This window comes from Varroa jacobsoni, unplaced genomic scaffold (genome assembly GCF_002532875.2).
Source record: "Varroa jacobsoni isolate VJ856 unplaced genomic scaffold, vjacob_1.0 scaffold_1244, whole genome shotgun sequence".
Classification (NCBI taxonomy): Eukaryota; Metazoa; Arthropoda; class Arachnida; order Mesostigmata; family Varroidae; genus Varroa; species Varroa jacobsoni.
The window spans coordinates 377,067-400,525 of NW_019214146.1; the positions used below are offsets into that span (position 1 = coordinate 377,067).

General features: G+C 40.7%; 1 protein-coding gene across 2 annotated transcripts in view; it reads right to left on the bottom strand.

Annotated features, from left to right (window-relative positions):
• Positions 1 to 5,707: 5,707 nt before the first annotated feature.
• The window catches only part of LOC111267966 (inactive phospholipase C-like protein 1), a 121,254-nt gene continuing 103,502 nt past the window's right edge, over positions 5,708 to 23,459 (bottom strand). For both annotated transcript variants that reach the window (XM_022846604.2, XM_086971510.1), the window contains 12 exons: positions 18,933 to 19,194; positions 18,375 to 18,580; positions 17,818 to 17,999; positions 17,388 to 17,575; positions 16,808 to 17,112; positions 16,333 to 16,427; positions 10,556 to 10,744; positions 10,089 to 10,313; positions 8,711 to 8,879; positions 8,424 to 8,561; positions 7,586 to 8,027; positions 5,708 to 7,286 (listed from right to left, as the gene is read on the bottom strand). In XM_022846604.2, the coding sequence (XP_022702339.1) occupies positions 6,960 to 7,286; positions 7,586 to 8,027; positions 8,424 to 8,561; positions 8,711 to 8,879; positions 10,089 to 10,313; positions 10,556 to 10,744; positions 16,333 to 16,427; positions 16,808 to 17,112; positions 17,388 to 17,575; positions 17,818 to 17,999; positions 18,375 to 18,580; positions 18,933 to 19,194 (2,728 nt within the window). In that variant the 3' untranslated portion in view covers positions 5,708 to 6,959. The remainder of the gene's footprint in view (positions 7,287 to 7,585; positions 8,028 to 8,423; positions 8,562 to 8,710; positions 8,880 to 10,088; positions 10,314 to 10,555; positions 10,745 to 16,332; positions 16,428 to 16,807; positions 17,113 to 17,387; positions 17,576 to 17,817; positions 18,000 to 18,374; positions 18,581 to 18,932; positions 19,195 to 23,459) is intronic.

Consider the following 23,459-nt stretch of genomic DNA (forward strand, 5'->3'; position numbering starts at 1 on the left):
TTATTATTGCTCAACAAAGTTGTCTACGTTTGTTCATGCTAGAGATCCGATCGCATTGAGTTTCTACTGATTCGTTCAGAGGAACGAATACGTCGTCTTCCTTTTCGGTGTCTCTGCGTTCTGATAGAGAGACCATGAAGACCATGGAATAAAATTCGTGACTATGCATGCTGGGTTAGATTGCTTTGTTTCACTAACGCCCAGGTATCGTCCGATCTTGTCGCGCTCGAGTGACGATCAAGACAAGCATAAAAGGCAAACTCTTATTTAATATCGTTATGTAATGCCTTCAACAACTACAACGATGTTTAGAAAGCGTTACTCGAAGCGCCTGTGTGGTTTCTGTGATCAGTTCTGTGCTTAGTTTCAACGCCATTGGATAGATGAGGGGGTTGTAGCATTGGGGAGCGGCGTATTTCGTCACGCAACGGGCATTCTGCAATTTAAAATTATCCCATTTAAATTGCCATAGAGTTGGTTACGTTATAGAAGTGGGCGCAACGAGCGAACACATGTTCGCGTTCGGTGTGGTACCAACATAATTACTATGTGTATAGGTACCGAGTTCGATGCAGGTTGGCAACACTGAAAGCAGCAGTAGCAGGTATGCTTGAATGCTCCTCCGTATAGCAAGCGAAATTGCTAGTCCTAATAATAGTCTGGTTCCAAAGGCGGATCGGGTGTTTACGCCGACCAGCACAAACGGTGTCGCAATCAAATGACGAAATGTAATTAGCGAGAATTACGAAGGAAAAATGGTAAAATCATTTTGAAATTTTCCGCGAAACGGGAAGCACAGAATTCAGATTATTTTTACTCTACTATTACAGAAGGGCTTAATAGCTCTTCTGGGCATAGTTTGAGCGTAGGTCCTTGCTCTTGGTCAAAACGTCTAGGTTGTATAACGAGAAACATTCGATTATATCATTGTCACTGGCAAACATTGACTGTATGGGTTTCATTTTAGAATTATGAGTCGCTTGGGCACTATATGGGACGAATCGCTATGAGCTAGCTAATGTTTAATTGTTCCCGACGCAGAAGACAATGAGTCATACGGATCAGTAGCATTCGTAGGAGATTGCGGCATGGAAACACTGTTTGTTTGCACGAGCTCTCCCCGTTGCTCAATCAAGTACTTTCTATTCCTGTTAACCGTGACTGGAAATGTGTAAACATTTTGAAGATGCTCATACCCTTCAGTTACCCTCAATGCGGAGCAGCCATAGGCTAAGAATCAGACGCCAGCGCGAACGATTCTAGTCGTCCCGGGGATTTCTCCCGTCCTTCGGGTTCCTATTTACGCGTATAACCAACATAATAATTAACGTAAAAACGATAATCGGTACATTCTCATGGACAATTTATTACTCTCTTTTTTTAACTGCTGCCGGCGTTCGTCCTACTTTCTATATCTTCGTAGCCATGTATCACCTGTGCACGTATTTGTCGGTGTATCGGCTTCTGTGTCCATGGTAGTAAACGTAGTAGTACGTTTGAAGGCTCTATGTATTTACAGCTGCCGGTGCCGTCATCATTAATGATCATTCCTTAACTAAGCTTAACTTGCTGGCGGTAGCGGTCAAACTCTTCAGTGTGTCTCTAATAGTTTTTATTTCCGTTGATGGGTTATTTATTTTCATCATCAATGCCAATTCGTCACCAAGTTACACCATTGATTCGGTGATCAATATGACTAGTATAATGATGCCGCTAGAATTTATCTATATATATAAGGTATGTTTGTAGAGCTTAACAGGCTTATATATGCTAGGTGTTTGCCATTACTTATCATATGGCACTAGCTTTGAATTGGAGAGCCGTCAACTGCCTCGCCGGTATACGTGACACGGCAGTGCTCCCCACGCATGCCTTTCACAAGTACCAATATCACCATTATTATTATATACGCTCGACTCTGATTTTTATTGCATGAAAAACCTCTTTATTACAGGACAGCCTATAGCTAGCTACTGCAGTTGGTATTTACAGCGCCTAAAGCCTATAGTAGTAACGGTTGTGTCCTATATATATAACGTAACAAGATTGTTGTTAGTGTATAGCTAAGCAGCCGTAACGACTATTAAATATTCGATATTATAACATCAATATGGCTCGGTAAATTTCTTATAGTAAATTTACCTGCTGTTTTACCATCTGAAATTCGTTGTCCATGTGTATGTATGGCGCAAAATGTATTCTATTGAGATAACGGAAAACCATGTTTCATAGCAGCAAAAAAATCTCCGTACGAATCCAGTTCTGGAATGGGTAAATATTTGAATATTGGCGGTAAGCCCTCTAGAATATTGAATATTACTATTTGCCCGATAAGAAACGGGAATATGTTTTCATTTTGTGTTTACAAGAAAACTGCTGTGGGTGGCAGAAAGTTGGCGCTTGAAAGCAGGAAGTTGAGATAGGAACGGGATTGAGTGGGACGAGTCAAACATGATTGTGTACAAGTTGATTTCTACAACTGTAGAAGTTTGTGTGTAAAGCTGTCAGCTGTTCATTATTCGGATCGAGACTGATCAAGCCTATCTATACTCGTTTACGTTAGCTGACATCGACCAACGCGAAAAATCATCGGATTTTAATCGTTCTTCGGTGAATTCTAGCTTCTCTAAAAGTTATATCCATTGAACAGATGCTGTGGCAATGCCATAACATAATACACAGCTTTTTTAAACGGGGCCGCTAGCCGCGACAGCATAAACTTCTTTCATTATTTTTACTAGCAAATTCATATATGTGTATATATAGCACGTGCTTTGACCACTGGGAGCACGTGTTTATTTTCGACATTTGTATTTTTCAATTTTTCAACTCGTGTAACATACATGCGACGGGGAGTTACAGATATAAATTTGCTATCACACATTAAATTTGTAGCTAGTGCTGTACACCACTGTTCTAACGAAGGCAGAAATAACGATGGTGATCTTGATTAGGATATCCGTCACGTATCTTCTTATGTATATTACCTTTCCTGTATCAGCAGTCTGTGTGTGTTTTTGTTGTTATCGTGACAATGTAACTACGACGATAATTTCTCTAGGTTAGGAAATAAAGGACAAATGATGATTCAAATCGTCCATACATCTATATATTATGACAAACATCATTTCAGGTTTAGCGATGCTGACGAAAAGCGATGATTCGATGAACGGCACAGGGAAAAGGGCCTCTCTAAACAGAATCAATGTCAGAAGTATCCACTGCAATGTATATATCACTGAATGAACTACTGTTCGCTTCTAAGATCTGCTTAAGGCAACTCTAAAGTTCAATAGGCACGATATAGCCTGAACACTCGAATCCATAACTTTAATAGTGACCATCTCCGAGGCGTTATCCGCGCTTATGGGTAATCTAATACTACATGTCCAAAATGGGTGGCAATTACGTCATCAAGAATAAGGTTTGTCAACTTGTTACGTTTATATTATATCTTCTTTACGATAGTCTACTGTAAACACTAAGCGAAGCAAACAAGCAGTGGCCCAATTTAAATATAAGTTACTTTAGAATTACAATTAGAAGTTACAGAGGCACAATGTTCATCTCATCGGGAACGGCCTCTTCTCAACGACGACAAAGCCTAGAACGGTGACTAAAGCGCGCTTTAGAGGAATAAATCAACCCTCGCATATAACTAAAATAGATAAAATAGATGCTACTATAGAAATAGGAAGTATGTAGATATATACTTGGCCTGTTTCAACCGGCATAATTTGGAGCGGCGTTCACAAACGGTATCAACGATATGGTCTAGGCCGACCCCCAGAAAGCAACACATCTACCCTAATAGCAATTGATGCAAAGCTATTAATGTCTAATTAGATTTTGGCAACCGATCTATTTACTTTGCACACAAAAGGAGCGGCACTCTGGCGAGACTTTCTTCTGTTGTATTCGTAGAAGCTTTGTCAAGTTGAACATTCACTTTCTTTTACTGCAAACATGGCAAGTCACCTACCTGACAACTACTGCCACTTGATCGCCTACCATAGTAAAATAATCATACGAACAGGAAACATCAAGTCTCGAACTATATGCAATGGCTTTGCTTACGGTTCTCGTTTATGGCTACGGATGAACGGTCGTCACGATTTGTCACGCTCGTCATTTGAGGGCAACGGGCATTTAATAAGGATATCTTCATATCGGAGGCTTGGACGGTTATTTTAGTATCGGACTGAGGGAAAGCAAGACCTGCTACATCAATGACTGATAAATTCGATATAACAGTTTGTATATGTGTAAAGAAAGTATTTTTTTTTATACATACATATCTCTTGTTAACGGTAACAACAGAAAAGGATAGAAGTGACAAAGGTAACTGTGTTTTTCTGTTTACTGAAAACGATGCGTGACGATGTTTCTAGTTAATCGAAGAGCGAGAAATGCTTACCCAACGTTCAATTTTACCAACTGATGATGACAAGTCATTAGTTTACCATTTACCTTCGATTTGTTCGTTCGTTCAGCAAAACGTCCCATGGATGGTATAAATCAATGATATAAATACATGTCATAGATCTCTTCTGTTCTATATTCTAGTGCTGTTATCAATCTTGCTATTAAAGCTGCTACCAACAATTCTCATAGCCAACATTGGTTCTCGCTTAAATAACTGGGTTATTAGTTGTTGTTCTTCAGAGACGTTGTGCACGTATCTACGAGCTACCTATATATATATATATATGTATATATATATATTAATTGATTTTTAATTAGGTCTAATTTAAACGTTAGACAGTTGTGTCATATAGATGAATCACTTTATGCTGTCGCTCTCGCCATCTATTATGCGGTGTAATTGTGATATTTCATCCTTTTTTATAGATACGGAATATATCCCCTCTCTCTCTCTCTCTCTCTCTCTCTCTCTCTATATATATATATATATATATATATATATATATATATATATATATATATATTGTCCGTACTCCTCGACAACAACAACAACAACAGTTTGTAAAAAACGTAGTAGATGACATGCACTATTACGTCGCATTCTGTTGATAGCACTGGACATCTGCGGCTTTAATTGCTTTGTATCTCTTCCTTACTTTTGTTTCTACTGTTTATCATTACCAATCTCGTCAATTTACGTATCACATTTTTGTTACAGTATATCAGACCCTGAATGCGCCACACATCTGCATCAATATTTGCACACATTTATGATCTGCGCTTGGGACTTTAAATAACATTTTGTATATAATCATATTAATCGTATCTATTATTGTTCACAATAATATATCAATAATTGCAGTAATTATAATGATTATAGTAGTAATAATCTTAGTAACAATAATTCTAGAGTGATAGCCTCTACCGTGATTAACTGCGACAGTCAGACTTTGGTGATCGTTTGGCCTTTGACAAAAGACTACATCACATGTATTTGTCAAGTAAGCATAGTCAGACAGGTTTGGAACGCAATTGGCTGCAGGACGCGCAGGCCAGAACGCACTGGCCAGGGCCGGATCAATCACTAAGGTTTATCGGCTTATCTGCTAGAGGCGGGTAATCAGTCCCTCTTCTGAAAGATGAAATCCCGTTTAAAGCAACGTTTCACACCAGTGTCTCTCAAAGGCCGTACCTCTCAAAGCAGTTATCGTGCAGCATGAAACCAGTTCTCTTCACTTTAATCGAACCCCGAATAGCGCTAGCAGTAAAACGTCGATAGATAATGTACCATTTTATGTTTTTTCACGATAAGTTTAATTTATTTATATATTATCCAAGGAATCTTGGATCGTTTAGGTCGATCCATAGAAAAATCCGCTCTAATCATTCTATCACCTAAATCTTAGTAACTTAATTGTGTACTATTTAACATTTATCTTATTCAGCATCTGAACTTGTGGACAATAATGATGAAGCGACGACGGCAGACTTTATTGCGTTATCCGGAAAAACTTCAACACGCCAGAAGCTTTATTTTTATTCTATTATATTACGAGATTGTAGCAAGTTGTCTAACAGAAACTAGTGTGACATTTAGCATTTGAGATGGTGTATAGACGATAGACACAGATCACATTTGTTGCACGACTCCTTAAATTTAATGCATTTTATAGATTACGTGCAAATTTTGCATGTACATTCATACAGAACATTTCATATTCCATACGAAATGTTCTGAAAAGCCTAAACTTCCTACTAGCAGTGATCAAATTTTTTTGCTATGACCGCATTATTCCGTATTACGTTGTGAGCTTTTCCAGCTAATTATAAAAAAAAGTCACTTGCTCATTTACTCCTTGTTAAATGCTCATACGTGCGGTGTAACTTATTGTTAAACCGACAGAGAGTGTACCGTTAAATCACTAAGAATCGTTTCTAATGTTTTACTATCCCCATATTTAGGAAATCCGTTACTCGACAAACACAAAACAAATAAAGAACGGTTATTATAAAGAATAATAACTAATTCAATTAGTTTACCATGACTGATTCTCTTAAGATCTTCGTAAGCGCCATGCCAGTTGTGCATATTACGTTGGCTTCATTTTCTTGAACGGGATTTTTAGCTTCGCGTACAAACTGTAGTTGTCACGGTTATCCGTTAGTGATCGTTAAACGGTTGTTACAATGATTGGCCCATTAGATGATGAAGTCTTTAGCTGCGTGGACGATGATATTGAGGCTGTTGGTAATAGCGATGCGGTCCTGGACCTCATCGAAGACTGTGGCCGGGATTGTTTTTTAAGGGCAAGCCCCGACTTCTGCAGCTGGCGCTTTCGACTGTCGTGCACTAACAATTGCTTTCGATAAACAACTGACGCAGCGTCATTCTGTGCTTCGCCCTCACCTAAACTTGTGCTTCGTTTACGTTCCTCTTTTAATTCCTGCTGCGGCGGCAGTTGTTGATGATCATAATCTAACTGCTGTTGTTGGCATAAGCACGCCGCTCGTGATGGCGGCCTGCAATCGTGTCGTCACAGACTGGTAGCTAGGTCCTGTTGGCTGATCTGAATAGGCGAAGAGGGCTTTTTAAGAATACCTTTCTTGTAGGGTGGGGCCCCAGGCCTTGTGGTGCTTGGATGGTCTGGACCAGGCGAGACTGGCGGAGGTGTGGCAGGCGCCGATGAACTCAACTGCACAGGGGGCGTGATCGATAGCGACGATGACGTTCGAGTCCGTCCAGGGCCGCCGGATTGACTGTTTCCGCTACCCGTTCCCGCAGCTGTTGAAGTTGCTGAGGTCTGCAAAAGGTTCTTTTCCCGCACGAAGATACGTTCGACGGCACCGCGCAACCGGGTGATCTGAGAGTAGACGACAGATCGTTTAAAACAGACACGACCGTGTACTCAGGTTAGTCACGAAGAAGCCAGAAAGAGTGCGAATATGTAGGGAAGGGAAATGCTATAGCACATACATTTGACATGTCTAGCTGCCTTAAACCGTAAGAATATGTGCAGTTTATGTGTACAATCGGGCTGAAGTTTTGGGCAGAAATATAGTTGCTCCATAAGTACAATAAAGGCATACCTAACGACAAAAGTGCCGGGGCTCTTCGTTCAAAGAGTTAAGCACTTTATACATTAGAGGAAGATTAGCTCACTTGATTGAGGTAGGTTTGGCACTCGTGAGTGAGCGATGCGACTGTTTCAATGCGAGACTCTATGAATGCCGCATTCCAGATAAAACTCTCAGCCGCTTTATCAGCTTTTTTGCTCTTCTGCGATGAGCATAACGAGGGTAACTCTGTAGCATGTAGCTGAATGTTATTGTATAGATCTTTGAGTCCATCGCTCAAATGCTGCCCGTTCTGTATCATATATGTGCATTCCTGTAGGACGCGCTCGAAACACTGTAGGCACTTGGCCGACTTGGACCCGGACGGCTCGCCTTGTATACGGACCTCTGGAAACTCTCCAGAGGTGTCCAGGCCAAACGAGGTGATGTCTGGACACCCCGCCACCCTTTGGACCAATACCCGAAGACACTGTGCCAGATTAGAGCTTGTCGGTAAGCCGCACTCCTCGCAAAGCTCAATCATTGCCCTACGCACAATCAGCAACCACACTGTGATTATAGGTGTTATATATGATAAATAGTGCATATGACTCATGATTAAAAAGAACTATCGTAATATAAAATATTTATAAGTGAATCAGGTAAACTCGATAGTCATTATTTGTCTAGTCAATTTTTGCTTTTGGAAAATCTGCACTATTGACCCAGTAGATCAAGAAATCTATCGTAAGGGGATTTCGACTGCTATTAAGCTTCTGATATAGTTTTGTATGTTATTACCACAAAAAATATGGGCTAGTGTGCACTCGCTAAGCAAGATAAGCAGATCTGCTATCTTTTACGTGCATTGCCCTTAGTATTATAACATTCATCTAATAAAGGAATATTTGGAGCTAAATCAACGCTAATTGTTCTGCACGTACTTGTCGAGTGCTGCTTTAAGTTTAGCACATTCGGTGAGCAACGCTGTTCCGTTACGACAGGTCTCGTCGACTGGTTTAAGTCCGGTTGGTCGAAGATCGCTTGCTCCACCGCCTGACGCCATTTTCGTTTGCCACGACCTACGGGAGATTCGTTACTCGACAATGAGTGACTGTTCTTTTCGAAAAATAGCCATTCGTGCCCCAACTAAAGGTATATGAAGGAACAACAAGATCAATGAAATAGAATTTATACTAGAGCTGTACTTCAACCTTCCTCTGTTGCCTACCTCTTTCGTCGAAGTTTCTTATCACTCGATGAACGGTTGCACATAGTAACGTGCACGAATAGTGTGGCATGCAACAGTGGGTGGCCGGAATCTGCCAAGAGTGTCACGTGCCGATAACCCGGACGAAGGCTAGATACTGGCAGCGAGCGTTGGCCGATAAAGTCGTCTCCTGCAGGTTGAGTTGGAAAGGACAAATCAAATGAGATCCTTTCGCTACTTGTAAAACGGCGCAACTATATCTGAAAAAGGTAAAACTATAAGACGTGAAAAATTAGGAATGTTCTTTTCGATAAAGGAAATCCTTGGGATATCTCTAATACCGTTTTTCGCGCGGATTTTCGACCGTTCTCTAAACGTTTATTTTTGAAAAAAAAATGTATTGCCATACTTACTTTTTTTTTTGGACTTTTTTAACGAAACACTGATACAAATGTGTATTGGTACAAGTGTGCTTTGATAGAAACATGGCATATAAGCGATGGTAAATGCTCATGAACTTGAAACTAACAAGTTAGAGTAAAAGCATAATGACGTTTGACTTTGCCAAATATCTTGTGCGGATTGTTACAAATTGCTTGTTTAATATCCGCATTGTTCCCTTCCTCTACGCTGACCTAGTCTTGCGTTTGTATCTAGTTGCGCACATAACGTATTTTGCTAAGTACGAGATTGATTCTGTAAGATAAGTCGAAAATTAATTTTGGGAACTTGTACACTTACATAACTTAAAGTGCATATCGCCGCTTGCATGGAAACCTTATTTTTCCACGGGATTTACACCGGATATGAAACCGGAAACAATTACGATATATTCAGCTTAAAAAAGAATAGTTAGGTCCTGGTAACTTGCCAGATAAACACCTCAAAAGATCTAATGAGATCTGGAGGGACAAGCAGTGATACAAGTTCAGAATCTCCGTTTCGTGCTAAGAACCAGCTGCCTGATTCAGTGTCTGAGGGAAATACCGGACGTCAAGCTCGAAACGTTTGGTAGATCATAAGTCGACCTAAATGCTGGAATTGAATAAACAAATTGAGGGAAACAACAAACATAGTATACAGAACAATTTCCTTCTTGCGTTACAATGACCTTCGGCAATCTGGAAGACTTTCACAGATTGAACTGGAAACTCTTCTACGTCTAATTTAGACGTCAAACATTGAATGAAAATGATTCCAATAAATAGAAAAGAAATAATGCAGGTATCTGATCAGGTTCGTTTGCGGACGAACCTGCTTAATGTTGGAAAGGTCGAGGGTGTCCATGCATAATTTAAGGTATAGCGTTATTAGGTAGGACGAAAAGGTGAGTTTCCTTTTTTCGAGAACTGGTAGGATTTAAAATGAATTGAAAATTACTAGCAAGACAAAAACCTACCAATGAAATCATCATCGAGAACAGTCAGCCTCAGAACGGCGAGCTGCGGCGCGGAAATTGTGAATTCGAAGCTTTCATCGAAAATTGGGCTTTGTCCCTCGTTGGAGACTGTTTTGGTCCGCGCCTCCGCGCAGTCAGCCGGAATACCAAACACTTGGAGTAGAACGTATGGGTCGATAGAGCTAGCTTTCACTGATGCGCCACGAGGCAATGGAAGTTGTTGACCTGCAACCATCATTATTATGAGTGTAACTATTGTTTTAGTCTATGCTAAGTAAGATAGCATTGATGTTACCATTCTTATCCAATTAAGCTATGTTAACGACAAAACGTATATATAATGCAGAATATAAAATATCAGTAAATTTCATTGAAGGCAACCAGATAAGATCGCCAGAAAATTTGCGCTATCGAATACGTTGTGTGTAAATGTATATACTGATAGAGATATAGCACATCGTACGAACCGGAAATAAGCTTAATCCTCAGGTACATAGGTTCAGTGTCACTAATAATTTCCTTTTTGAAGGCGTTGAATGCAGTCCATGGTTGTCGCAGACAGGACGGCTTAAGGACATATCCGCAACGGCCGTTTTGCGAAAACCAGCCTCGATAAATGTCTATGGGAGCACACGATGCCTGAAAATTTGTCGCCACTGAAATACAGTATTATGTAAATTGTTAACGTTTTTGGTATTGCTGTTAGTCGACAATGGCATCTTCGCTATACACAAATTATGTATCGTTCTTCCTTAGCTCAATAATGTTTTTACTGTCTGAAAAAATACACATCAGCAAATAGTTATATGCAGTGCTATAGCGTTCAATCCCTGTTAATAGACATAGTCAACTATGAATCAGTACGTTACATACAGTTAGTAACGTATGTAAAGTACTCGTGTAAAGCGCGCCACTAATTTCTCATGGTAGCTTTCATCAATACCAAACTCAATTTAAAGCAACTGTGATATACTGGCAAGAAGTCCCCGCATCTTCTTCTGGAGAAAAAACATTACACCTTCATTTCTGTGACAATATATGCCAATACAACAAATCTACCGTCATTACTTCGTCCTAAAAGATTCAATCGCACCTAGATTTTGATGAAGATATCGGTCTAAAAAAGACTCATATGTCGTGGATGGATCGTACGACAGTGTCCACGATATTTGTGTGCTTGAGTCCTGTGATGATAATGAGAAGACCATTTATTATTTACACATGACAGAGTGCATGGTAATAGCTAAACAAGGATAGTTTACAAGCGGCGCATCTTGTTTATAGCTCCTTTAGATATTGATTGCCTCCCACGGGGGCTGAGGAGACAACCATAGATTCGGTATCATTATTTTAGTAGAGCGGTTAGTCAGCTGGGAAACCTATTTTGTGCCGCGTTGTCCTCCCTACCGCCCGATAACCTACGACCACCGTCGAGAGCGTGCTGAATACGACACATAGGGCTAGTATCACTCGCAGCAAAACCGAAGTCGATTTGATAGCACGGATTTACACTTCAGGTCAAGATTATTGAAGTTTTTAACATTAAATTAGGTAATAAATGGGTAAAGAAAATAGATAATGCCTAGACCTGTTTGTCCTAACTGGGATCGGTTGCGAATTGCCAGCACAAAATGGCATTCCCAATGGCACGAGAGCTAAAACTCAGAGAGTGAGACTGTCATACGAGCGCGCAGGTTCAACGAAACCTTTTCTGTCCTGGTTTGACCCTCTGTATATCGCGCGATTTGGTAACCCGCAATCCAGTAAGGATGGCTTATATTCATTTTCGTACTCTACTTGGAAAACGGCTGACCTCACAAAACTGGATTGCAGATAATTATTTTCAGTAAATATACGACGCTGACCATTACTTCGTTTACAAGACAGGGATAAAGCAGAACTAAATTTCAGCACGACATGCTCAGAATATGATTCGTAGGAGTTTCAATACTTAGCTGCTACCAACACCAAGCATGGGTCAAACTGACCACAATGATCCATCCGTAAAGAGAGCCACGAAAAATGATCCTCAGGTGAGTGTCGCTTACTTCGAAGGGAACAAAATAGTTCAGACGGTTGAGGTGTACGAGCTGACGCACAAAGGTTACAAAATAGATCATCTGTGTCTTGACAATCCCGTTGTTAATCATTGGGGGGCAATGAATAATCCCTGGCCATTGAAATAAATGGCCTCGTCAAAAGGGGAGGGTTTTTATCGGTCGTACTAGCGTGTCGAAGAAGAGACCCTTTGACATGGTCGAGTTCAATAAAAAATTGCAAATCGATGATTGCTATTTGACAGACACAGACAAGTTACTATATAAATGGTTTCAAATTGACTTTGAATTCATAAACTGAAAGGATATACAGTATCTAACGATAAGTAGATATGGAATCAAAGGAAGAGTTCCTAGCTAAACCTTGTCGCGAATAACGGGTTCAGCTGATGCGCATGCCCAATGTATTTGTATATATTTTCAATAAAATTTCAACATTTCAATTTTCGAAGGCCCTCTCTGTTCTCTAGCTAATTTATTTCATTCAACGGACACATCATTAGACTGGCGTTCGAGATGCTTGGGTCAATGAAACGATCCATTAGCGCTTATTTTCAAATCAATAAGAAAGGTGTGTTCGATGATGAACAATGACTTTCAGTGTTTGAATATCATAGCAGGAACTTCATCGGCGGGAGGCCTCGTATTTATCTATGTGGTACACCAAATTTACTCGTGCAATACCGTTCAAAATAATATGGCTCAGTCAAGTAAATTCGAGTACGGTCCAATGGGAATGACAACAAGTTGTTGCGTCCTCGAACCTGCTTTTTTTCAACGCTCCTTTATCTTTCTAGTATTCTCCAGTTTCTATTCCTATCTAAATCAGGAATCCCCAGTGATTTTATTTCGTCTCGAAAATGAGGTGCCTCCACGATTATCTGGGTTTAAAAATGAACGTATCAATATATGACCACAGCCTTAGACGTACAATATTGTCAATACTTCGTATGTCTACGTAATGAAAACGTTCCGGTTCAATTCAACTGCAGACCTGTTAGAAATTATTGTAGCTAGCAAGAGGCGTATTCATCAACGTAGTGTCCTTGCGGTCTTCTCTGGTTAGGGCGCTTACCGTGATTGCACGGCTGTATCCTATGGCGGACCAGCCTACGCCGCCTCGAATTACTCCTTCTCAAAGTGAATAACATATGGGAATAGCTACGACAGATTTCGACCGTTATGAACGTAACTTCTACGAAACATTCGCAAACCCGCCAGGGGGCGATATTAGATTTAGAAGTTTAAGGTCGAACTTAACCGACGAATATCATACTAAAAGTGCAACACTTGAAGACATCGAAAACTTTGAGGATATTTTTCGTTACGACAAAAACAAACTGCCCGCTCTAGAGACAATGCGTCTTCAAAGCGGGCTAGCAACGCCCAAAAAAGCTACCGGCAAAAAACAAACACGACTCAAAAAGACTGCGAAGCTGTTCAATTAGTACGTAAAAATCGGCCAAATGAAAAAAATGGCGATGACGTACGCGTGTCTTTCTTGCCTAGCTTGGGATGCGTATGTGTCACGTAAGGCTGTCTGGTACGCACTGACTTGCTGTTAATAGCTACTGAAAAAACATTCTATCTCGAATATTCTCTACGTCTGAACGTTTGTGCGCCCAGCTTATTTAAAAGATCATAGGTGGAGTCTGATACGTTTTTAAAATTACTGACTATTTTCATTTATATGACCTCGGCCGCATTTGCCTTGCTTGGAAACAGCTTTGTGATAATAGGCATCTTGTATCTCTTTCACTAATAATAACGTATATACACGTGAAGTTTATAGGATAGCTTCTTGGCGGATTGTGATTAAATGGATCACTAATTCGGTTCCATGATTTTCTTGGTTTGTAGAAGACAGCGCGATAGTCTGCCCAAAGTGCGATCAGTGTGAATCGTTCTTACCTTTTCAAAATAGCGTTAAATGTATGTCCCTAGGCAGTGTGATGCGGACATAAAAAAAAAAAGCCCGTGCCGCGCGACCTAACGAGCTAAGCGGCTTGACTGCTTCGAAAAGTTCGACAATTAAAAGTGACAGCAAATACACCGATGCGAGTAAGGCCGAGAGTTGCGTTCAGAAATACAATGTCGAAGGTACCTCAACCGGCCGGTGAAGCTGACATAAACTGTGTCCTTAATAATAAGCATCCTATCAACACGTCAACCAAAAATGAACGGGGAGTAAACTGCAATGGTAGTTGACAATGCTCATTCCTGTCAACGTAAGCACCAACCGAATAATTACCCACATTACAGGTAACGTTCTAACGCAGAATCTGTTGAACAGACATCATAACGGATCCTGTTAAAACAGTGAGGACATGTACAATGCATTGCGATATCGCACAGCTTTTCGCTGTTTATCAAATAGGCACGCTTGGGCAAGGCTATAGCGTAGCATGACAGACCGGCGACACGTTCTTGACTGTGTTACACACATATGATATCGCCCGATACCTTTATGCCTAAATCGTGCATCGTGCAAAATAGCTCTTAGCGACCAGTTGACCTTCTTGGTACCATGATAATGTTACCAGGTGATCTGATCAAGCAATCTATTTGCACTCACTTCTGCGGAAGCGTTACATTTACAACTGCACCGAAGAGATGCGTCGTGTTGGCAGCGAAAGTATTGTCCTGGAGGAAACAGTTAAGATGCTAGCACGAGCCCGTTTGAGCCACAGAATGGTCCATTCCCGATTCGGTAAGTCTTCGATGATTCCTTCTATATTCCAAGTTCCACAAGAAAGTATCTATCTACACAATAAGGCCATCACCTGAAACATCAAATCGATAAAACCCTAGCTTGGAAAGAAGAGATGTTTTCTGTGAAAGGAAAAATGCCAACAATGTCAGTGGAGGGACACATAGCTACGAGATTAAGTTCACGCACTTCACAGTTTCCGTAGTGATAGCCGAACAGAAGACTCTATAGAGGGAAACTATGAAGCACTCTAGCCCGAAAGTCGGCCAAAAATCAAAAGCCTATTTTCCTCTATTCGAGGTGATGTTGGCTTAGTTCATTTTACGACCTGACGACAAGTTCTATTTCAATATGAATTTGTTTTCTTGTTATCGTTTCAGTGGGTTATATATAATGAAAATACCGGTTATCCACGGAAAGATATATCCTGTTGTTTTTCGCCCTTTGTGATTTAAACTATTGGAGCGTTATAAGTTTTTGGGTTCGTGAAGTTATAACTTTGCATGTTATTTGGATCCGAGTTAGCGCAGTCGTTAAAATTAAATTATTTACGTCACGTCAATCTATGTTTTTCTTTTGTAGCTTTTTGTACCATTTGACAGCCTAACTCCGTCGATAGTGGAGGCGGCCCATTTCAATACGGACAGATCTCGTCCCTTAACCAGCTAGCGGAAGGTGGATTGCCTACTGCCTGATATTTACTGTATTGTATTTTTAATAGGGACACTCCCTGGGGCACAGGCTGCTGTTCGCCATCGGCATTGATCTTGGAGACGTTTTCAACACTCGCCGTTTATAGCGCATTTAGCTATAAACTTTTTGCTATCCAGGACGATTGTAGAAACCGACGCATTGAACGTCAGTTGAACGGAGCCACACGTAATCGTTGGGTCATCTTTCGTAAAAAACGGTACATTACTATAGTACAAAAATGGGAGTTTTTAGCGTTTTCTTATAGAGTAGAATTCTAACTTAGTTTATTCGCCCTAGTTAATCGTTATTGTTAAAACCTACAGTAGTACGAGTTGGAGAAAGATTTTGCCTCTCATATCATCATGTGTAGACGGAGAAGCGTTACATTTGCCATCTGTGCTGTGACAATGTGAAAATACATTGCTTCAATCAAAAGTAAGTTACTAATATGTTTTTCAAGTACGTGATAGGATACACGTCTTTCTCGTCAGAATACCAAAATCTCATTTTATAATTCCAGACTGGGTAATACCTATGTCTACGACTGGAAAAATAAATTTGTATTTTGTAAAGAAGGATTAACCCTTGAAGTTGATGCCTTTTGAACGACTTGTTTAGGTTTTAGTTGTCGATTTATTTGCCACTTGAAAATAGGAAACATTGGTATCAATGATTTTGACGAACAGTTGTTAATATTTTAATTTTACAACAATAGAAATATCGGTAGCCGTCGATAGGACAGTTGAGGCTTTACTGGTAGTACAGAAAAAACAAAGGTACATACCCATTTGAATACCGGCCGCCCACAACTCGAGCGGGTTCACCTGACTGACGTCGTTGTCAGTTCGATTCAGAGTAGGTTCGACGTGCGTCAAAAATCTATCACACACAAATAAATACGTACCCACACTTTAGTAGAAATGGAAGAAAAATTAATTGCATAAGTACACTTTTATATAAACCATCATTTCTATTGTTTCATGCGTTGTTACTTCAAACATAAAAGTCCATACAGTTTTTTTTTTTTTTTTTTTTGTTGGGGTTATTTCTCATATAGAGGCGTATGAATAGGTGACTAGTGTATTTATTATGTACAAATTGTCAATATTGTGATGCCTCTAATACGTATTTATGACCAAAATCGTTTTACAATTATAATATAATGTTTGTATTGTGTCATCCTGTCGCTGGATCATCCTATAAAGCTGGAAACAGGACAGTGAATTGGCAGTAGGACCATATTCGAATGATCCACGAACCTCTTCGAATGGTGTACGACTTCATCGGCAAACGAATGGCAAAGTTTAAGGGCAGCCGTTTCCGATAATAAACACACTTCATTCTCCAATTGCTGATTCTGTTGCACAGCCAAATCGATGATTTGGGACGACGATGTATTGAATTGGTTCAAAGTAGCCAACTCGGCTAATTCTGAAGCTGAATGGGCAAAATCCCACCCATCAAGAAGGTTAACGCCACCGCCTTTTTTTCGGCTGTTGTTATTACTGCCACCGCTACTGGCGCTTCCCGAACCGCTGTCAGTGGCAGAAATAGCCGACGTGAACTTTACAGGCAAAAAAAAACACATACACCATTGGTTATTATTATTTAATCGGTAAAGGGAACAACCGGGTTAGACCCTATGTTCGTTGTTGTGGGACTAGCCCGGGTAACGGCTGTACTATAGAATCTAGCCATAAATATCTTGTGCTCCGCACCGATGTTCGTAGCAATGTAGTTAAGCTCCAATATGTAAACATTAACTACTTAATAAATGACATCCATATTCGTTATAAGCTTTTATCTTTTGAATGAAAAAAGATTGCGAAGTTCACTCACGTAGAGTAAGATCTTATGCTGCAGACTCTCGGGCGAAATGCTTGTTGAAAACGGTTGATTTAAGCTGGTCTCAGAGGCCACGTAGAGATATTCAGCTAACGACTTTCGCAGCTGTTGTGCCAATCGATAGGCGTCCTCATGAGGTAATGGTGAAAAATGTAACTGAACGATGAGGGGGTACTTCGAAGCTGCAGAATATTAGCCATTATTAAGTCTTGAACTGGCATATGATTGATTTATGTTATTGTTGTATGTATACTATTAAATCGTTTCGTAATGTATTATTATTACTCATACATTTCTGTAAACGCTCGTCATTAGCAGTTGGGTATTTTGGCATTTTACTTATAGAAGATTGTGTAATACGCAGTATGTTTGTGAAAAATTATATGATAATTTATAAGCCTATATGCAGATAGCGAAAACGAACCTGCAAATGCAAAGTCCCTTATCGTGTCAAGAACCTCTTGAAGGGGTAATGTTCCTCCGACGATAAAGTTGTTAGTCTCATCAAGGACGAGATCGATTTTAATGCACCGACAGCCTTGCGTCAAAGCTTGCACGTAACCCTCAACACTTGAAAGAACATCATTTTCGTCTTCAATCTGCCACCTACAGGCAATGTCAACAATATCGGTGTATGCTGATAAGAAATAAGGCGACGCTAAGGGTACCTATTTGACTTCGGAACGAGCAATGAATCAGTGTGAAAAATTATTTTCATCAATTTATGATCGTTTAGATATAGCCATTGCACACGCAGGAAGTAATGTTTTAGATAACCTTTTTGTACAAAACAATAAGCTAAAAAAGCCAATACAATGAAGAACTAAATCTTATTGAAATCTATGTTTTCAGAATCAATATCTTTTATTTACTATAGGAAGGTATCTTCTTGAGTACAAGACACACGCGTCCGCTATATGAGCTCAGTCAGCCTGAGCTGGCACTCAGTACTTGTTATAACGAACAAATGCGTACACCTACGTGTTACATGACGTGGAAATGAAGTAGTGTGAAAATGGGCGTGTCATGTCGTGATGCACGCGACTACGAGGCATCAATGAGGCGTTCTGCGACAGCAGGAACAACGTAAAACCATCAAGGAGAATTTGATGGTCAGCACGCGCCTCTTCCGATGGCTCAAATTCATCAATTAACCGGCACACATCCTCATCGCTCGTTTCCATCTCCTAAAACAATAAATAGCAGAAGAAAAATATGGCCTGAAATTTCTTCATTTCAGTGTTCGCATCCTAGTAAACAACAAGTGGGAGACGAGGCGCAATGAATCAACCTAGTCTATAATTAATTACGTATCTCGATATTGTGTACAAACCTAAATCGCAGTTTGTTAGTGAAACTTCCTATTATTCTGAAGCCTGTGCAGGACCTTCATTCATAAAGAGAACAAGAAATCGTTCTGAATAATAGGCAAGCTAATTCTAGTTCATGCACTCTATGTTAAAAAACCATTGGAGAAACGATTATAACCATACGAGTATTACGTACTTGTGCGTTTTTGACTACATTTTTAATTTTTACCTGCTCGCCTTCTAGAAAGAAATGCAAATCGTCCTTCGCAAAGTAGTCCTTGCCGGAGTAGCGCACCATCAGAAAGAACACTTCAGGCCGAGTGGCAAGATCTTTAAAAAGTGACACAAATTGTCTTTGATCAATGCGGCCTGTTCGTTCACCACTTTCAATCGAAAATTCTTGAATCTTTTGGCGTAACCGAACAGTACTCAGCTGAGAATTGATTTTTTTGGCTAGGGCAATCGTTTCACTTTCTTCTAGAAGCCCCTTCCTGCAATAGGATGAAATAAATTATTATTAGTAATAAAAAATGTAATTATGGACGCATATGCAATCAACGTACGTTAATTGATAGTCTGTTGTCGCTTATATTACTACTATCGGATTACTACTGTTGCTATCAGATGTATGTAGTCTATTTCAATTTTTTTATTGCTATCAGCGAACCAATGGATTGTCTCAATTGTACGTGAACTACCACGCTTTATTTTCCTAACCTGACCACTCGACTTCTTCCTTCCCATGTGTCACCATCCGCTTTTGACAGATATATAGGTAGACAGAACAGCTACGATACCTAATTGTTAGGCGAAAACGAAAATAGGACACAGATAGTTTACGTTGTTAAGCCGGCAAAAAAACCCACGGGGGAAGAGTGGGTAACGCAAAGATACAAGTCGCGAATAACTAAAAGATCGAATGCCAGCCGATAGTGTGACTTCAACTGCTCAAGTTTTTGTCACCCTAGCCAGCTGAGGGCCATACTGGGCTTAACTGCTGTCTCTTTTTTTGCCGATGACGGCTATGTAGCAGCCCAAACTGGTGTCCCACTTATACCAGCAACACGTCAACAGGGCCCTGCTGTCATCCAGTTCCTTTCCCAATTTTTACTTATCGTTTCTGCACTATCGTTGTAAATAACGCGTGTAAAGATAAAATTTGATACGTTGGAGAGAATTATTTGCTTCATGAAAGAAGACAGTTTCAGGCAGACGTTCCTGTTAAATTAGATTTCAAGATTCTTTTAGAACCAGCGCTCGTCCGGAGAGATAAACCGTTACCGCGTAAAATAAACTTAAAGCTCCTGGAACGAACTTACGAGGTCTTTCCGCTGTTGAACTTCATAAATATTGAGGTCTATTTGTCTCTCATCGACATCAATCTTCGGTTTGTTCAGCTCGTCCCGTAAAATATCGGCCATGATCTGATTACAATTACTATTTCGCCTAGAGTACCAAGGAAGTACTACATCACTGGAAACAGTACAGGCGGCAGCCGGGCCACTGGTCGCAGTGTTTAGAGTAACCTGTCCTAAAACGTATGCCATCTAGTATAAGAGATGCTCAAAAATACCAGGAGGATAATTCTAAAAGAGAGGCCCAACACACGGTCAACATATGGCTTGGCCACCGCAGAACTGCAATGTGTCCAATTGCCTTGTCAGTGCTCATCGCCCACTTCGCTAGTTTTCATCTAGTGACACCTTACCTCAGGAGGTCTTAGCGCTCAGCGCAACCTCAAACGGACCAACAATAAGCGGATTCAAAAGAATGAGCCGGGAGTTTTTTGTCCTAAAATTGACTCCGGAGCTTGAGAGTTACCACTCAAAAAAGGCAACGGGACCAAAAAGGAGTCGAAATAGATCCCTTAGGTCGCCATGCTGAACTATTTTGTTCAACAAACGTTTTTACTCAAGGCTGCTTCCTCTTCATTGACGGGATGTAACGCTTTTGATTATCTTAAAAGGCAAAGGCGATCCAGGCACGCGATTGCGAGAAAAAGCGTCTGCTATAAACTTCTCTCGTATCTCCCGGCAAAGAGAGTAAACGTATTTCTGGAGAGTGCAAGTGCGATGCTTAAGGGGCAACACGGATTCAGGAGAGAGCATTCGACTAAAACGGCATATAAGGTTCTACTTCCTGATATCAAGCGAATTTCAAGTGTCTTTCGGCAATATACCCACGCAGCGTTCGTAAACATTAAAGCTACTTTTGATTCCGTCCCAAGAAAATTAGTTCTGAGGCGTTCGGACGATGGCGCTTAACATTACAGTAGCAATACTCCAGAAAAATAAAGTTACAATCGATGATGAAATCTTGAGGCTGTTAGCGTTTTTCTGGATTACAGATGTGGTCCAGGGTAATAACTTAAGCACTCTTCTTTTCTCAGGCTTGCTTAAAGATCTTCTCGACAAGGTATATGGGCCTGGAAGTTTTGATGAAGGCTCTCCTCTATGCAGACGGTTTAATTATTTGCGGCAGCAATCGTTTTCATGTGGAGTAGGCCCTAGCAAGGTCACATTTTGTCGTCTCGGAATTAGGATGGACCATCGATCCGACCAAAAACGAGACGATGAAATTCAGAGGAGGTAACTGGCGGCCTGGGGGACGCTTATTTCTCTGGCTCACGGCTGACATACGTCACTAGATTCACCTACTTAGAGTTGCTGATTCCGTATAACAGTCAAAGCTTCTTCCAGCATATTACAGGAAGACGCAGGAAGGCTTTAACAACTTCGCTTTCAATACGAAACTTTTACCGATTCTCCCGCACCATTCGATTTTAAAATGGTGCCAATTTCCGCATGCGGGGTGAGCTAGATAATCTCACATTGGGGTATTCGAACCGACTAAAGATCTCGTTCCTCAAAAAAGCCTTGGGATTGCAACGGACAACCCGTAACAAGCTCGTCTACATCCTGGCAGCGACGCCGCTATTCACTGGGGACTTCCGTCACCTTCTGTCACAAGAAGGCCTGCTAAAATAAAATCGAAGGCTCGCGTAGATCGACGCCAAATTTTATCAAACGAGAGCCATGACAGGTGAAACCTGGGAGGGACTCGATCGGTTGTGCCGCGCTATGCAGTACAGGGTTTCACCGTCGTCTACGTGTTTGTACTAGACGTAAGCAACTTATGACGTGTATCGTGCTTTTGCTGGCTACAGGTTCGATCACTGGGTAACTAATTGCAATATCGTGGTGTACACTATCCAATACAGTTGTCGCATCGTTAAATTTTAAGTAATCCCTGGACCCTGGGTCGATTATTCCGGTGACCCTTTCCTAGCTTAGGAACACCCAAGGCTGTCGTTATAAATGTATATGTATACAATTTAAATGTACTTGAGAAAGGTGGATATATGAGTTTGACTTGAATTCGGATGAATAAATCGCGTCGTCCTAGTCCAAACGGCTGTGAGCCCCCTTTCCCGACTGGCTGTGCTAACTTATATCGAGGCCGATTCAGCAGAAATAAATGTTTCGTCCAGGGTCCAGATAAAACATAATGTCTATAGAGTAATCTGATTAGTCCACGTCATCCAGGGGATGATTTGCAGCTGTGGCCTTAAAGTGCTATGCATGGCGACTGCAAAAGCAATCAGGACGAGAAGATAATAGCGAGAGGGCAATTCGCATGAAAGAAACAATGGCTGAATATAAATGTTCCTCCACGTGCGTGACTTATACGAAGTACCCGTTGTATCGTAATTCGTGCTTAATGGATGCTTTGACGTAGTTTTGTCCCACACAGCATAAGTATATGCCAAACGGATGCTTGTTCCAGCAGTATAAACTTGTACAGTACGTTATGGTACATAGCAAACGAAGCTGATGGTAGCGACCCAATCATACCGTAAACTAGCGTATGACGAGACTTTTATAACAAACTTCACGCATAAATGCGGTGCTTAAATCAACTACTATACCAAGTAACAACGAGCAATTTTTCCGCGCTAAACTTTGAAATGGCAGGGAGACATATGTCCTGTAGCTTATCGCGACACATAAACAGCTGTTTTCCCTGTAACAGCCGTAATTCTATACGCTTTTGGTTTCTGATTCAACTGAAGTGACGATAGGCTGTAGCGTTCCATAGAGTTATCGTAGAGGCAGGACTGACCCTAAGTAGTTACTTTAAGGTAAACAGAAGACAGCCAGACGGACCGTACGCTTACTTCACAGTCTAGTATACTAGCTATGCGAATTTCATTTGCTAATGTGTGAACGCCTGTCCTTACGTGCGTTCGTTCCGCCAGGAGGAAAAAATGGCGACAGTCATGACACTAATGATATCGCACCGATATATTATTTCGACAGCGATATAACCGCTATATGATTGCCTCTGCAAGTCTTCAAGGCTAAGCTTTCCGCCATCAGCGCGTCTGCTGTGAATGAATTACATGTACATCATAACCGAGCGCCAACTAGGAATAGAACCTACCATGCTGACAAGCTCTCTGTCCGGTTTATACTTGCCAAAGAAAGAAGCAATGATATAAAGTGAGACAATATGTTTTTGATGAAATGTAAGAGATAAGCCCAAATTTCTCCTGAGAGATAAGTTCAGGACAGCAAAACCACAACAACGGGAGAGCTAACGCATCTGTTTTGTTATTCGAACAATGTTATCAATAAGGTTTTTAGACGACGGTCGTTATAGTAACAACAAGACGAAAAAAATAGCAAACAAATACAATCGACCTGTGCATTGTCGACATGTAAACTTTCGAACGTTCAGGAGGTCGATCTCGCGA